The 16,821-nt window shown below is 44.2% G+C and overlaps 3 protein-coding genes and 1 non-coding gene across 8 annotated transcripts; 2 read left to right on the top strand and 2 right to left on the bottom strand.

The window, feature by feature from the left end:
* Nucleotides 1-485: 485 nt before the first annotated feature.
* On the top strand, nt 486-8,944 carry uspl1 (ubiquitin specific peptidase like 1). Of its 2 annotated transcripts, XM_037467110.2 has the most exons (10): nt 486-665; nt 1,067-1,130; nt 1,321-1,474; nt 2,046-2,168; nt 2,284-3,193; nt 3,564-3,674; nt 4,210-4,339; nt 5,058-5,183; nt 5,904-6,064; nt 6,837-8,944. In XM_037467110.2, the coding sequence occupies exons 1-10, from the start codon at nt 644-646 to the stop codon at nt 8,549-8,551; spliced, it is 3,516 nt and encodes a 1,171-aa protein (XP_037323007.2). In that variant the 5' UTR covers nt 486-643; the 3' UTR covers nt 8,552-8,944. The 2 variants fall into 2 exon arrangements, with proteins under 2 accessions (XP_037323007.2, XP_037323009.2); XM_037467112.2 differs by lacking the exon at nt 1,067-1,130.
* A 529-nt stretch (nt 8,945-9,473) lies between these two features.
* trnae-uuc (transfer RNA glutamic acid (anticodon UUC)) lies at nt 9,474-9,545 on the bottom strand. The gene has a single exon. It is a non-coding gene; the product is annotated as a tRNA-Glu (tRNA).
* A 691-nt stretch (nt 9,546-10,236) lies between these two features.
* Nucleotides 10,237-13,367, top strand: alox5ap (arachidonate 5-lipoxygenase-activating protein). The gene is made up of 5 exons (XM_037467118.2): nt 10,237-10,432; nt 10,537-10,618; nt 12,033-12,103; nt 12,945-13,026; nt 13,106-13,367. The coding sequence occupies exons 1-5, from the start codon at nt 10,363-10,365 to the stop codon at nt 13,266-13,268; spliced, it is 468 nt and encodes a 155-aa protein (XP_037323015.2). The 5' UTR covers nt 10,237-10,362; the 3' UTR covers nt 13,269-13,367.
* A 30-nt stretch (nt 13,368-13,397) lies between these two features.
* Nucleotides 13,398-15,001, bottom strand: LOC119215185 (mesenteric estrogen-dependent adipogenesis protein-like). Of its 4 annotated transcripts, none has more exons than XM_037467115.2 (5): nt 14,772-15,001; nt 14,542-14,678; nt 14,163-14,278; nt 13,868-14,041; nt 13,398-13,760 (listed from the first exon to the last, which is right to left on the bottom strand). In XM_037467115.2, the coding sequence occupies exons 1-5, from the start codon at nt 14,969-14,971 to the stop codon at nt 13,746-13,748; spliced, it is 642 nt and encodes a 213-aa protein (XP_037323012.1). In that variant the 5' UTR covers nt 14,972-15,001; the 3' UTR covers nt 13,398-13,745. The 4 variants fall into 4 exon arrangements, with proteins under 4 accessions (XP_037323012.1, XP_037323013.1, XP_037323011.1 ...); XM_037467116.2 differs by having other exon boundaries at nt 13,740-13,760; nt 13,868-13,969; nt 14,098-14,278; XM_037467114.2 differs by lacking the exon at nt 13,398-13,760 and having other exon boundaries at nt 13,769-14,041.
* Between the last annotated feature and the right edge of the window lie 1,820 nt (nt 15,002-16,821).

Here is a 16,821-nt window from a genome sequence, read left to right on the forward strand (position 1 = left end):
AAGCTACAGATTGGATGAAGGAGACATTTGTGCAGGTCATTCAAAATAGAAATATCTCAGGTGCTTATATCTGAAATATCTGAATTATACCATGATCTAAATAATAATCTAATTAAATAACCATTACCCTGACTATTTCTGCAGCTGCTACTAGCCTCCAACTAAGAATAATAATAGTAAAGCATTTTGAAAATTAGAATTAGAATTTTTAGACAAGCACTTCATATTCCCCTCTGGCATTCATGGTTGTATGTATTATCTTCTGAAATCATGCCTCGGAAGTCAATGCATACATACGTATAATTACGTGGATCCATGTGAACTGTGCAGTCCTGTGCGTCCTTGCTCACGTACTACACTGAATCTCAGCCCCGGCTTCATGGGTGGTTCCTTCCTAACACGAACAATAATCTCACCACCAAATATTGCAACACACTGGCACTACCATGTGGGGGCCTACGGAACCTTTGTCCGTCAGAGGGGGGAAGACTAACATTGACGCACAACGGCTGCCGAGCGGAAAACCAACGTTTCATACACGAACTAGCAAAAGGATGCACATGGACCTACTCCGCGGGCAGGAATCTATAATCATACAACGTTCTGGGTGGATGGAGATAACCGTTCATCATCATACTCTCATATGCAATTTAAATTTGCTATCGGTATGGATGCATTTTCTTCTCTTCTTCATGGGAACAGAACGCGAGACTGCGGCGACTGGAATGAATGTACTGCGTTAGGCTACAATGTTAGCATGCTAGCCGCCAAGTGCAGTGTATTGTAGTTTCAGGTTAGTTAGTGGATGTAGTCTTAAAGGATTGGCCGGTTTCATTATAGCATGGCCTTATCTTAATGTATTAGCCAGCTAATAACAACAAGCCATTAATCACCATTCCTAGTTAAAATAACTACGTTATTTGCTGTAGTTGCGGTCGCCAAAGCATCTTGACCCAGCGCGGTCAGATGTAACGTCGCGTTTTGACCTCAAAACGCTGCCGTACATCCCAACCTTTTTGTTCATCTTCATTTTTTAAACACACAAACCTCTCTTGCCTCACCATAGGTGGCATAATATGCTGCAGCCGGCCCGGTGGTTCCCACGTGTGTCCACATACATTTGTGTTGAGGTTAGTTGTGTGTAAATGAGGGGAGAGGGGGGGCGTCATACGTCATAGCAGAAGACATTTCCCGTTGTCCCGCAGTGTCATAATCCTATTAGGCTCCTCCAATATGTCATATATGTGCATTTCTTATTTCCCTACGTAAGATGCAGCCATGGAGTAACTGCGCCGTGTGGTGCTGTATTGTTCTCCCCAGGTCCTCCGGAGGTGAGCCTGGTTGCAGTGACATGGTAATATGTTTTGAATCGTTCTGGAAAGCTGTGGACCAGAAGAGATACAGGTTGCCAATGACTGGTGAAGACACTGGTTTGGGGGCTTTGGCCTCGCCACTGGTGGGGTATTTGGGAAAAGTCAGTAGAGCTCTTGTTTTCCTCTAACTCTTGTCACTTGCGCAAAGCTGAATTATATTTGAACAAAAACCAAACTGACCCAGCAGTACCAATCCAAACCACACAAAACAAAAAAACACCAATGGAAATCTTTGGTAGTAAAAGGCGAAAGTATTTGGCACATTTTAAGGGTATTAGTGTTAAGAATTTTTATGAGAAACTGTGTACTGTACAGAATGTATTATGTACTGATGTGGATAAAATGTTCATTTCATCCTTTAAACTCTCTGAACAAAAAAGAAGCAAAGACTACAATTTGAAAATTCCTTTTAGTAATTCCTACTCATAGTTGTATGCTCAAGTTCTGCAAGGTAAATATACTTGACTGTCTTAAATTTTGGGTTCTATTATGCATGTCTACATACAAGTATTTTGAAATGAGAATTTTTTTTTTTTTCAAGCGCTGCAAGTTTTTTAGAATTTTTCAAAAACTTGGGTATAATAGAGTTGAAGAGAACCAACCCTTTTGGCAGAGGTATGTGCTCATAACTCACACACTATCTTTTTTGTTTATGTTGTAAATAAATATAAGGTTCAGGAAAGAGCTGCCTCACTGGAGCAGTGTCCCTGGTGTACTTCGAAGGGCTTGACCTATGCTTTGCGATCTTACCGCATCAACCTCCAGGAGTCCATCACCCTCTGCACAAACCCACAGGTTAGCCCCAGTACTGCTGACACACACACATACGCAGTTTAACAGCCATATTTCAGGGCTTCTTTCTATGCTTTCCTGCTGCTGTGCTAACATTTCTGTGTGAATTCCCACCTAGTGCCTTTTCCCCCTGGTCAGCCGGTCCTTGGAGGATGTTTTGGCCGGCTTGGATCCCGTGGGGCCCACGGTTGGGAACAAAAGAAAGAATTGCTCAGCACTGGAAACGGAAGAGTTGATCAGACCCGCACACAAACGCCTGCGATCAAGTAACTGTCTCGGACCGCCGAGTATTCCAGACACACTAAGCAGCCCAGCAAAGCACGGCGCTGTAAGCGGTGTCTTTAATGGCCATCATACAGCGGCAAAGGCAGAAGACAGTGAGGCGAATGGATATGCAAACTCTTCAAGTGCAGAGACCGCCGGCAGAGAGTCGGTACAATACGAGGACGATGTTCTGGTCAAGGAACCGGCGATCGCTGCGTCTGTGGATGGATTAGCTGCCCGTACATGCTGGACTCCTTCTGCCCGCCGGCAGTGCTCACCTGAAGCCTTGTTGATCAACGATGGGGATGAGCCTGCGTGCTCTCCTCTGCGTGCGGCTCCCGGTGCCTCGGAGGCCGTAGCGAGTCCTCGCAGCCCGGACTCCAATCCGCCCCTTATCACAAGCGACCACGATTATACTGCTGAAATTATGCTTTTGCACAACGAGCGGATTGCAGGGACACAAAGGAAATCACTGACTGCAGACGTCCCCGAATGTGAAGACAGCGGAGGCATTCAAATGGAGAGTTTGTCCTCCGCGTCGTCGACGAAGTCAGAGGAGCTGGTGTCCGTTGCAACTCAGCCCTTTTGGAGTAACAGCGACAACCTGTGTTGGCTGGACTCGCTGCTGGTCGCTTTGGTAAACTGTAGGAGCTTGGGAAAGTGTAAACCTAAAGACGAGGCCGAGCAGTCATCCGTCTGGCAGCTGATGAGAGGATACGAAGACATCTGTGCTTCCATCCGAACGCATCAACAGACCGGCGGGGGTGAGTTAAACAGGTTATCTACAGCGGGCCTTTGAGTGTAGAGTCATTTCAACAGTTTGTGTGGTACAAAAGAGAGATAAACATGTTTGATTTCTTTATCTTAGGTTTTTTATTTGGGACTATACTTGAATAACCCTACTAATGTCACTTAAAGAGCCGTATTTAGGCATGCTGAGGGGGTAGTAGTCAGTCAGTTCAATGCCACACGCACATATTCACATGTCAGTGTGAAACTGCCGTGCATGGGGAAAAATGTTTATTTTTATATTCTACACTTTTTCAGGGGATACAAGTCCCCTTGACTAAAAAGGAGCTAACAGATGTTTGTTTTGTTGACCTAAAGCAATGCATTTATGGGTATCGTTTTTAGATGGTGCCGCCAGCGTGCCAAATCATGTGCTGGACAAGGCGGATGCAGACCTACAGTGTCTCAGGATGTCCATCTTCAAACTGCTGCAGCCCAAGCTGCATTGCAAACTGGGTAAGCTCAACCAAGCTGATACTCTTGGAGAAGTTGAACAGAAAGTTGAAAGTGTAAACATACAGGGGACGAAAATATTTATTCTTTCTGTAGTTGGCAATTGCACTGATAAAAATGTATTTCAGGAACAATGCGTTAATTGTCAAAAGAAATGTCTGAGCGAGTATTTCTCAAACTGGTGCTCGCGGGATCACCTCAAAACAGAAAGTGACAGGTTTGGACATGAAATCCTGCTTGGCTCAATGAATGTGGGGCAACTTGCTTACTGGTTTCTTCTCATTTCTTACTGAAAATACAACAGGATGGGCAAGCACAGTGAGGGGGGGGGATGAACAATGCCAATACAGTTAAGATACCGACAGGCGATACACACCATTTGATTACAGGCATGCTGACACATGTGATCTCTGTAACTCGGCCTCAGTCTCATCCACAGATGAAATTAAACTGGAAGTGGAGAGCGTAGCCGCAACTTCTGTCAGAACTCGTTACCGTGGCGATGCGTTAACTGCTGCGCGTTGGTGCTTCTTTTCAGGTCAGAGGGAAACTCCTGTGTTCGCCATGCCGCTGCTGCTGGCGCTGGACCCGTGGGCCGAGCCTCTCTTCCAGTCCACCTTTCGCTGGGTGTTCAGGTGCAGTGAATGCAAAGCTATGTCGGCAGAAAGGTATGAAATGATTAATGCTGCGCGTTGAAGTTGATTATTTTTTTTTAAGAGGTGCATTTCAAAATAAGAGAAAAAATAAATAAAATGTGAAAACTGCAATTCAGAAAAAAAGGAAGAAAGTTTAATTTCCCCTTTCTGTTTCACATTTGGACTCGAACGTCTTGGCTAATTAGGAATATTTGTGTTTAGTAGTGTTCCCAGTGGGAAGTATGAACAGAAATTAGTCTATCTATTCTGGATGAAATGCCCCATTTTTGCTGTCCACTTTTCTGGTTTTGGAGTGAGCAATGTTCCTTATTTTTCTCACTCGTTCCTTTCTCTTCCTTTTATTTCCGTCAAAAGCTAGTTTCGTTCATTCTTTTTCTGATTTGTTGATTCCATCTCAGGCCAAAGTGACGTCATCCAGATGTTTTAGATAACTTTCTCTAACATCAAGGGCAATGAAACTACAATAATACAAAAGAGGATATTAAATCCACAGGTTGGACTACCTGTAACAAATTAATGTTTGCTTTGCTCATCACTGATTTGTTGAGACTGTTCGTCAGTCTTTAGCTTTTGTCTTTTAAGAAAAGTTGACCACACCAAATAATCAGACAAATCGTATCACTGTATTGAGTACAGCGTTACAAATACCCTTACATATCACTGTTCTCCGATACAGTCTCCTTTTGCGAAACGGTATAAATCCTAAATATATTTCACGCTGTGCTTTCAGGGTTTTGAAAACTCTCCCCACCTTCACAAACGTTTTGCCTGATTGGTGCCCACTCAATGCCGTCCACATGGCCCCGTGCAACGTGTGCTGCCGGAAGAATCAGAGGAGGACCATGGTGCTGGAGAGGTGAGGAGATGGTCTATGTGTGGAAAACAAATCTAGGAAATTAAGACCATTTAAGTGGTGCGATTGCTTTGAATCAGACCACTATATGCAGATTAGTTACATCTAATCATAGGAAATGATTAAACTGTACTTGCTGAAGCACATGGGGTATATTTGATTACTGTGTCAAGAAGGAAACACTGATCTGACATTTTCAGTCCTGCTGTTATGAATCTAATACCAACGTTGATTAATAAACTGCACGCCTCACTGTGTGGAGTAGACTGGGATCATAATTCTGTGTGTTAGGCCACATTGGACCTGAAATAAAGCTGCCAAACTAACTTCGAGCAACAAAATCTATCAACAGAATACAAAAAAAAACGTGTGCCTGACCAAACGTTAGAGGAGTCCTGCTTCCATCACCTCAGAAATGTGTCATTTTCATCTTGTGCTGATTTGTATTTGAACTCATGGTTTAGACTTTTGCTACTCCCTCTGCCTGCCAGTCAAACCTCAATCTCTTATCTCCAGCTTGGTCAAAACGATGCAGCTTGAATTGTAACTGGCCCCAGAGCCCAACTTATTATTAGGATTATTATTATTATTATTATAATACAGGTGTGGAGCTGCAGCCAGCTCTGTCATTAAGGTCTCTTTAACTTTAACCCCAATTAGAGAAAGTCCCTCGTAGGCCACAACTTCTCCAGCTGTTTAACGATACTTCTGTGTTTTGTTTAGCGTGCCGCCGGTGTTTGCGCTGCACTTTGTTGAGGGGCTTCCTGACAACGATGTCGGCGCGTACGCCTTCACCTTCAAGGAGAGTCGCTACTCGGTCACCACGGTCATTCAGTACGACCGTCAACTTAAGCACTTTGTCACCTGGACTCGTAACTCTGATGGTAGGTGTTTTATCATCGACATGTTGGTAAATGAATTGGCTGTCAATGGCAGCCTGCTTTCTATGACCAAACCTCTTTCCTGGTTGTATCTATTTGGGACCATATGTTGTTCTGAATGAATACCAGTTGTGTCTGTATTTTTACATGGATAATTGAGCAGAATCACAGGGGCATGTATTTTGTCTTCCCTGTACTTGTGTTTTGATAAAATCACTGATCAAATGCTTCTGAAAAAGGCAGTCTTCAAAATCTGTATATGACTTTAATTTAATTTATTTGACTTTCTTTGTGTCTTTATGATGTCCTTTTCTTGTTTCTACTTTAACAAACCAATACATTTGTCAATGAACGTGGAACGGGTAACAATCCCTCCACATTTTTGCCATATCTGTATAATCTTTGATTCTTCCCGGTTATTTTTGTGTGCGCGCCCTCTGGCATCTTAGAGATTCTCGTAGCCAGTGTAAACGCCGCTGTTCAGACCCGGCGCTACGTCACCGAGCGCGAGCATAAACAAAGCCTGAAGCATTCGCTAGAGTAAACTGACGGTTGATGCTTTTGCTCCTCTGCATTGCAGTTTGCCAACAGCACATTCTGCTGGACAAATCATGCAGCGTAACGTGCAGAAGGCACTCTTCATTGTCCTTATTGACCAACATTTTTACAGATTTTATGGTTATTCTTGCCATATTTTATTTATATACAAGTCTGCTTTTAGTCTGCATTATGTTCCCCAGTCTGCATTGGTTCTAACCCCGTATTGTCCTTCCAGGATCGTGGCTTGAATACGACGACTTGAAACATCCAGTGTGTCGAAGCCATCAAAAGCTCCCGGTTCCTGCTCAGGAGATGCATGTTCTCTTCTGGGAGGTTAGGGAGGATAAAGAGCCTCGTGCGTGTTCTTCCTCCACCACATTTGCTGAATCTCCCCCCTTTAAGAAGGAGGTGAGCCCCAGTCAAGGGGAAAAAGACTTACCAGCGGACAGACTGTCTTCTTGCACTGCCCATCGGTTTCTGCTGGGCTCCCCCGACGTTGCCTGTGCCCTCTCTTTATCTGATGACGTCATGGACGCCCCGGCGGAAGCCATTGGCGACACGTCCATAGGTTCCACGACGCTGCTCAGTACCTTCGAGGGCCTCTCCCACGACGACATCATCACGCTCACGCTGGTGGAATTAAATGAGGAGGAAGAAACGCAGAATCTGAGCGGTCCCAGCAGGAACGAAATGCTTGACCCTGCCCCGGATAGCTCATGCTCTCTCACAGCTGCCGAAATTTCCCACGGACCTGGCGCAGAGCTCCCCCAACCCACTGAATCGGATTCCGCAGGAAGCTCATCCAGCGATCCTTTGTTTGTGCCCGATGGAAGGAAAAAGCGAGGCACAAGACGAGGCAAACCATCCACCCGATCCGCGGCGGCACCAAAGGCCAAGGCGGCACCGAAGGCCAAGGCGGCACCGAAGGCCAAGGCGGCACCGAAGGCCAAGGCAGAACCGAAGGCAAAGGCGGCACCAAAGGTAGACAAAGCACAGGTGTCCCCCGTGTCCTCGACGGATGCGTCCCCCCTGTCCGGCGGTCAGAGGAGTCCACCGATGCAGTCTCAGCACGCCCGATGGTCCTTCCTGCTCAGCAAACAACCTCTGAACCAAGTCCAAAGGGCGATCGCCAAGCTGGCCCCGTCTCACCCGACCACGGCCGTCACGCGCGCGAAGCCCTCTCGGCCTGCTGCGCCCACTCAGTCGACGCCCCAACCTGCGAGAAAACCGCCATCCCCGGGAGCATTCGCCCCGAAACCACAGCTCCGGACAGAAGAGGGCGATGGGCTCCCGCTAAAAGCTGCCGAGATGTACGACGGCTTCCTGACAAGGAGCTCGAGCGCCCAAAGTCCAATCCCGCCGCCCGCCAGTCCCGACGGAAAGAAGCCGTTTCAGCCAGGGACTTTTAACCCCCCGGCGGTGGCGTCTGGCGCATCGCCTCCTCTGTCCGGAGCGTGGCGCCTTCCTGAGATAAACGGCACAAAGACGCAAAGCAGCCGGTCCTCGAAGCCTCCCCCGGGCCTGAGCGACACGGAGGCCCTGCGGTACAAGCTCATAAAGAAGCTGAAGGCAAAGAAGAAGAAGCTCGCCAAGCTGAACGAGATGTTGGGTCATAACGGCGCGGCCGGCCCCCGACCCGACAGCACCGACCTGGGCTCGCCGCACACGGTCACCTCCAGCACTTACGACGGCTCCCTCTGCGACGACTTCCTGTCGGACCTGCTCTCGCCGGCGACGACCGCCAGCAACCTCTCGCCGGACAGCACCGGCTTCCTGGAGATGCTCGCCAACGGGCAGGACGGAGCCGGGGACCGGTCCGACGCCCCGGCGCCCCGGGCCAACACGCCCGCCCCTGAGAACTTCCTGGAGGAGTTCCTGTCGCAGGCCGTGGATCAGAGGCCCACCGAGATGGAGACCGAGGCGCTCAACGCACTCGAGCTCTTCGTTTGAGCTCCGAGCGCTTCGACCACTTCTCGGCCTCTGGAACATCTGGCAGGATGGACGGTTCTATTTGAAGTTAAAGGTTTATGTTTCCGTTCACCTTGAAGAGTTGATGGGGTTGAAGGCCGTGTTCCTTGGGGGAGTTGGTTGAACCATGGATGGTATTTGTATACTTTTATAGTCTCTGGCACGTTTTACATAGTGTGTTGCCAAGTTGTTGGAAGCAATCAGGTTTACAGACAAAGTCTGTTTGCTTTGTTATTTTGACAACTTGAATATTTTCATGAAAAAATAATTTGTTATTTAATGATTTTTGTGTTTGTTTTACAAAATGTAATTATTGGAAAATAAAGGAAATCTCTTGTTGTTGTTCTAATAAATTATATTTTTCGTTACTGTAAATACCTGCTCGAAGACTTATCACAAACTTTTACATTTGAAACATACAAATTTAAAAGTCCATAGTCTTAGTTCTTGTCCCCAGTGTGCTGCTTTCAGAGCATGTGATCATATTAAGACATATACGTATTTGCACTTTTTAGACAAGTGAGTGCATTTAAATAAACAAATGTCTTACTGTCATAATGGCATTTGTGGATCTGTGAAGTAATAAATCCATTATATTTGTCAGTATGCAATTAAATTATCAATAGCAAGATAACCTTAAATTAAAATAAATCAAGCATTTGTAAGAAACAAGATGCAATCACTCTGATTTAGGATCTATACATAATTATCTTTAGGATGAGGTAAATATGTTATAGTGACGTTTAATATTGGACAATTTAATACCTGTATTGGTGGAATCCCTCAACATGAGCCACCAACAGACACGTGCATGAAAGTTAGCGGTATGAAAACTGATTATATTTAAATAGTAAGAGACGGCATGAGGGGCATCATGTATTTCTGAAAATGGCTAAAATACGTGTTCCCATACCGGGAGTCGAACCCGGGCCGCCTGGGTGAAAACCAGGAATCCTAACCGCTAGACCATATGGGACATGCTCTTTGTGATGGATATCTTTAATATAAATCATGTCAGCAAACATGCGATTCCATTATTTGTTGGACAATGTCTTTCTACTTCATATATTTTCGTATACAGCTTTGGGGAATTTACGTGAAAATTGTGAGGAAAATACAATAAAACCATAACATCCACGAGGTAAAGCTGCTGCATTACCACTTAAAAGCAGCTGGAGGTGCTGTTTGACTGTTAACAGGCCAAGTCTTTGTTCTTTCATTACATTATGCTCCTCATTGCTCTTAGTGATAGTGCTCATAGTGTTATTGTTGCTCTTAGGTAAAAGATCTGTCCCTTTCCCCACCACTAATGAAAACATTTTGACTTTTCATAAGAGGAAGAGCACAGTTGTAATCAGTAACACCAATGACTTGTTGAAGGGTAACATCTGGGTATTTCTACCATGACTTTTCTATGCGGACAACAAATGCGTTGGTCTTTACAAAGGGTCCAAAGCGAGCCTCAAACAACACACATGAACACAGCCACTGCAATGCAAATTTAACTATGTGCACCTGCGTGTAATCTCTCACACAAACACAGAGGAAGTAGCAGGCTTGTTTGCACCCCTCTGTATTAAGCCAGAGCATCATTTACATAAAGAGGAAGCCAAAAACACGAGTGTGTATGTGGGACGGAGGTGGGACGGGGGGGAGCGTGATGTCAGAGGCGAATCAGGTTGATGTTTTTCAGTTGATGTTTTTTAAGCTGACTTCAAAGACGCGCTTTCTGGACGTGAAAGCGAAGCTCGGCCCTTTCCATCGACCTGCTCCTGCATCTTAAAAGGTCCATCATGTACAGCGTGGTGGTGGAACACATCTACCTGCTGGTCCTCGTCACCCTGATCAGCGTACTTCAGAATGGTGAAAAAAATGTTTTTTTAAACTCTGAATCAGTAGTGGAAGACGTTCCAGCATTCAGCAAAGTGATAACATTAATGATCTTGTGTGTGTGTGGTTTTTTTTAGCTTTCTTTGCCCTAAAGGTCGAGAAGGAGGGCAGCAGTCAAAATATCCCCACATCTGCTTTTGAACGAGTTCGCTGTGCCAAGTAAGTACCTTTTCATACTCAGCTTTTCTGTTGATCTCCAAAAAAGTTCCAGCAAAACAATTGGATTTGTTTCATTCACGGTTCACTATAACACTCAGGAACTTTCTATGTGGTTTTACATTACAAGTACAAACCCACATTTGGAGGCCGTCCTCATTTGCATGACTGCGCCCTTACGGGAAAACAAACGGATACAGACGTCATTTGAATGGAGAATCAAATCTTCTAGCCTCTCAGTTATACTTTGTTAAAGTTAAAGTTGTGTTGGAGGGAATACTGCTAGTATTCATGTGTCTGTTAAACTGATCTAGTTCTGTTACAAGTTTGTTCCTCAATATAATTAATGTTTAGGCTTGTTGCAAAACAACTTGGCACAAAAAAGATTTTGCCCTCTGCAGAGAAACTTTACCCAACAATTTATATTCCTAATTTGAGCAATCAAAACATCATTTACTTTACTAACTGATAAATGTGTAGCTTTTTTGTTAATTCATTTTTTTTCAATTCAATTCAAGATGTTCTTCAGTTTCTTAAATGTCAGATTTCACTGCTTTTCCTGTTTAGCATTACCATAAATTGAACGTGGTTGTGTTTTTAACCGATGATCGGATAATCGAAATACGTCACCTGGGGTTTGGGGAAATTGAGATTAATTTCACTTGATTAATTGATTGAGGATTATTCTGAACAATACTCAACAAAGTAATCTATGATGCAAGTACTAATGAATTGCAGTACTGCTGATGATAACGAGTCATGAAACATGCCTTGGATGTGCTTTAGATACGAGAATGAAGCTTGAAATGCAAACTCCAAATTTGTAACTGACCAAACATTGCTGTTATTGGTCCAGTCGATGTCTCAGTCCACGAGCAACAATGCACTTCCTGTTTCTTATAGGAAACACCTGAGCAACATCCTGTCTTGTGGATAATAAGGGGATTTCAAACTTTAGCCTCTGAAATGTGATGCAAACATTTATTCTTTGTAGAGGGTTTCTTATTGGGTGGAAAGTGGTGAAAGTATCGAGTGTTTCACATCAAAAGACAACCTCTGTTTTCCGTCCATTGCCCCCTCAGTTTGAGAACTGTCCTTGAGGTGTGGCGTATTTTGCATTGAGGCTCTGGGATCACACGGCTCTGTGTGTGCAACACGTTGTACTGGCTGTTGCAACGTCTTGCAACAGCCAGTGCGGGCTGCCTCAGAGGACTCTAATCCTCCAGCACTCAAGCTCATGCTGTGTTCACCTACAGCCATTTGTGGTCTGCAGGTTCAGAACGTTTCCTGGCAGCAAACGGGCCCTGCAGCGTTGGTCTTCACGCTGTCTCTAACAGTTAGAAGGTTGCTCCATCTGAACTCATTGCAGGGGACTTCCTGAAATTCTAATCGCACCTCTTGCCTTTGCTCCCTCCAGTCGCAACTGCATGGATGCGTATCCCACTTTCCTGGCAGTGATGTGGTGTGCCGGCCTGTGTCTCAATCAAGGTAATCATTAATCGGTCACTTTAAAGGGCTATGAGAGACTATTGCCCTTTGAATAGGATAGACACAAGGTCACTTGAAACACGCTTAACACTATTAATTGTTCTGTGGATATGATTTTTGATTTTTTTATACTCTTTGTTTGAGAAGTGGCATCGTCAGAACTGCATCTATATATAGTAAAGTTAGCAACAATATGGCCCTAAAGCATGTGGACACGAAACACCACAAAACAATTGGCCTTAATGTGCAGCTTCAGAGAAGACTTTTCACAAGATTTTTAAACCATGGCTGCAGGGAATCACCATCAAATTGCCAGAATACACATGTGAGGTGATTCATGTAAACGTTTAGCATTCCAGTTAAATTGTGAAAATAATGAATAATATTTGAATTAATCAAACGCATGCATGTTAACATTGAGATGAATTCACCAGACACGAAGAGCAGTGAAAATACAGCCACCTCATGCGATAATTAACCCAGAGACTGGGCCCATATCAGTGAAATAGCTGTCTTTCGACATTTACTTTTTTTACTGAAAATGTAACCTTTGATACCCTATGAATCATCAGCAGCCCTGTAAACATTGATAACCACTTGTTTATTCCACTTTGTGTTACCAAGCATAAGAAAGGTCTCCCTTTGGCCACTGCCAACAGTTTTATGGTCGCCCATTGCATGGTGAATCATTAAGACTTGCCTTTTCCGGGCCGTAAGCCAAACCATGAAACTGACCCCGGCATGGACGCCATGCGTGTGGTGTCTCCAGAAACCGCGAGTAGCTTATAAACAGGGTTGTGTTTTTTTATTTCTTCTTCTTCTCTCTCTGAAATATTTGAAGCTCCTGCTGCCTTTGCCGGGATCATCTATCTGGTTGTCAGGCAGAAGTACTTTGTTGGATACATGGGACAAACCTCTCAGAGGTATGTATGTCATTTGTGTGTGTGTGTGTGTGTGTTTAGAGTTATGGTCTAACGAATATCTTTTCACATCGATTGGCAGCACCCCAGGCTACATGTTTGGAAAACGCATCCTCTTCTTCCTGTTGTCGATGTGCATTGTGGGCATCTTTAACTACCTGCTGGTGCGCTTCTACGGCAGCGACTACAAGGAATACGTGGAAACCATCACCGGAGCCGCGTCCGCCCTTCTCCTCATCCCTTAGTGCAGTGTGTGTGTGTGTGTGTGCGCGTGTGTGTGTGTCTCGCGCTGGCAACAACCGATACAATCCTGTATCTGAGGAGCAGGGAGTTAAAAAAACAACAACTGGTTTTCTTTTGTTTTTTTTATTGTGTTTGATAAAAATAAAGCTTCTCATAAACAAATGCTGATTCTTATGTACAAAAACCTACGAGCCTGCCATTCTGCAGTGGCACACTTTCGGCACCCTCACACAGCAGTGCAATAGATTTTCCAGCAGATCGGATGTCAAAGATATATTTTGTACACAGAATGTGCTTAAACAATATTCATGGCATACAGAATGTCCTCGTCTGTCGTGTCCACCCACTGAACACAAGAATCCAAAGAGGGCTGCTCTGTTACAAACAATCCGTCTGCTGATCTTTCTTGAGGAAGAAGACGCAGCCTCCAGCCAAAAATGAAACAAATTCCACTTTCTTGCTCTTCATCCACTGCTGGCTCACTTCAGTCTCAACTTTAATGGTATCAGATATGGGCAGGGAAGACGGGTTAGAGAAGTGCAACACGTGGACAAATACGGAAAATAAGTCTGCTGCGATCACTATAAAAGGAGATACTTACATTAAATTTTCTTTTGCTGAAGCCAAACCAGTGTGGGAAGTCAAAGAGGGCATCAGAATGATATTTGAGGGTGAAGGAGGCATCTCTCCACACAGGTTTGACCTGTAGCAGTTTGTCATTTAGCGTGTGGCTGTTTATCGCTGCCCAGCTCTCCAGTGGTTCAGTCAAGTCAATCTGATACCAGAAAAGCTCACTTTCAGCAAACAAAATACTGCAATACTGCAACTTACGAAGAGTGTCGGAAATGTGCACGAAGCATCCATGGAGGGGAAAGTGTATACCGAGTCCTTCTTACATCCACACTGTAACTTTCCCCCGCAACCGAGGAGATGGTCCAGTCCAGGCCTCTCTCCATCTGCCACTTGATGAAGGGATTGTTGCCGTCTATGCACACCACGAACTGCTTCAGCACTGAGAACAGGGTCGAAGAGGAAAACACGGGGGGCACGCGGTGAGGAGAGGTCGCATGTGGCAAAAGGCCTCCGCCCATTGCTAACAGCCAAAGTTTGGGAAGCTAGCGTGAGTCACCCAATGCAGCCAAACCCACCGAGTGCAAACTGGGTTTCAAATGAATGCATCTAGTTTTTTTCCGAGTGATGTGTTATTACACACAGAAACGTGCGTCTGCGTCACGCTGGGGTGTTGTGGTAAAATGGGTGGGAGGCTACAGTTACCTCTGGCTTCGTTGCCTTCCTTTTGCATGGCCACAGAGGGGTTTTCTTCACAGGCAGTCGCGTGCAGATAGATCCACTTGGACACAAGACTTTTCCTCATGGAGCTATATTCCCATAAATTCTGCATCTTAACCTTCCTGTTTAGAAAAAGCAAAGCAAATCAGATGTGATGTTTTGTTGGCGTGTGCGTGTATATAAATACAAGCCCCCGTGGCTATATTCTCCCACACCTTCCCAGGGACTGCGCGAAGACTATTTCCCCCCTGCAGGAGTCAAAGTCCTCGATGAGCACCAGGCTGCTCTCCGGGTCGCTGTGGACCCGGTAACCCGAGCAGAGGACCTCCACGGAGAAACCGGCCGGAGGGTTTTTCAGGAACTCTTCCACTTCTGTCACCCTCATCCCGCTGTGCGACAGTCTGTCGGTCGTCATGGTGTCACGTGCTTTCTCGCCGCTGTGCGCGCGGCGGCGTTTTATAACTTCTGCAAACGGCCGTGAAGCTGGATATGCTGTCACGAGAGCACTTCCGGGTTCGTTTTTGGACATTTTATTTGCAATTAAATCAAATTGTAGTGTGGCTGAGGTTAATGGTCCTGAAGTTCAAAATCAATCTAAAAATACGTTTGATAGTGAGACTGGGCATTTTTGAGAAATTAAAAAGTATATATCTTTTTAGATCGTTTTAAGAGATTTTTCTTTATGATTATATACTGTAGGGAAGCCAAAATATGGCATTTTTTCACTATTTTCTGACGTTTAATGTAAAACAACCGATGAACTAATCGGACTACTTTTAAAAGATAGTAATAAAACCAGAAAAATAGGACCACATTAAACTTCATTTAATCCAGTAATGGGGTTGAAAATTATCTGATATACTGAAGAGTTTATTACATGGCAACCGTGTAAAAAGTTCATAAAAATATTACGTACATTTGCAAAACGATATAAAGCTACTTCTAAAAGATAGTAAATAAAACCAGAAAAGCGGACCACATTCAACTTATTAATTTAATCAAGTAATGGGGTTGCAAATGATCTGATATCTTCGTCTGGAGAAGAACTTGACACTAAGGGCACAAAGGGTGGGCAAAATGTATATAGGCATAAGTGAGTGAGGGAATAAAGATGAATATATTAAAGTCTTAAAGAATTAGAACAACTTTTGGATGTATATTGCACGACTTGACATGGAAACACCAGAAGCTTTGTGTGCAGTTCTTATCCACCAGCATTTCCTTATTCTCACAGAACAAAGCTCTGTCCTTTTGATTTCTAAAGTTTGGTTTATACGGACAGAAATGTCAGCACCAACAGTTTTTTTTTTTACATCCTTTACAAACCAACCTGATGAACTTTGGCCCTGTTTTACACCTCAGTCACCATGTCTCAACCAGTCTGCATGGCCGAAAGTCTTTCATAGCAAACTTTTCCTTGAATGAGATTGTAAATGATACCCGCCCTTAAAAATGTATAATTTCCCAGAAAAGCCCAACCCTTGTAAAGCTCATAAAGTGCAGCTTGTATTTAACTGTTTATATATTGTTTGTTGTTACTGTTTTTATATTTTTTCCTCCCGTTTTTATTTTAGGTATCACCGTATTTACTCCTGAAATTATTAAAAGAACTTATGATATACTTAAGATATGATAATTGTACTTGTCCTAATCATAAACACAAATGTCAAAAATGTCTCTGAAACTAATGCACTTGATGGACAATTAGTTTTAGTGGAAGATATTATAGTTAACACAGTACTACTACTACTACTCCTTAATAAGGAAAAATGTTATGTTTACATGAATCCTAATCTCATAAAAACTAGACTTCACCGGTGGGAGAAAATTTTAAACCTTTACAAAAGTAAGAAACGGTGCATAACGTTGTAAATACACTCACCTAAAGGATACTGTGTTTGACCCCCTTTCGCCTTCAGAACTGCCTTAATTGTACGTGGCATTGATTCAACAAGGTGCTGAAAGCATTCTTTAGAAATGTTGGCCCATATTGACAGGATAGCATCTTGCAGTTGATGGAGATTTGTGGGATGCACATCCAGGGCACAAAGCTCCCGTTCCGCCACATCTCAAAGATGCTCTATTGGGTTGAGATCTGGTGACTGTCGGGGCCATTTTAGTACAGTGAACTCATTGCCATGTTCAAGAAACCAATTTGAAATGAGCTTTGTGACATGGTGCATTATCCTGCTGGAAGTAGCCATCAGAGGATGGGTACATGGTGGCCATAAAGGGGTGGACATGGTCAGAAACAATGCTCAGGTA

This window comes from Pungitius pungitius, chromosome 16 (genome assembly GCF_949316345.1).
Source record: "Pungitius pungitius chromosome 16, fPunPun2.1, whole genome shotgun sequence".
Lineage (NCBI taxonomy): Eukaryota > Metazoa > Chordata > Actinopteri > Perciformes > Gasterosteidae > Pungitius > Pungitius pungitius.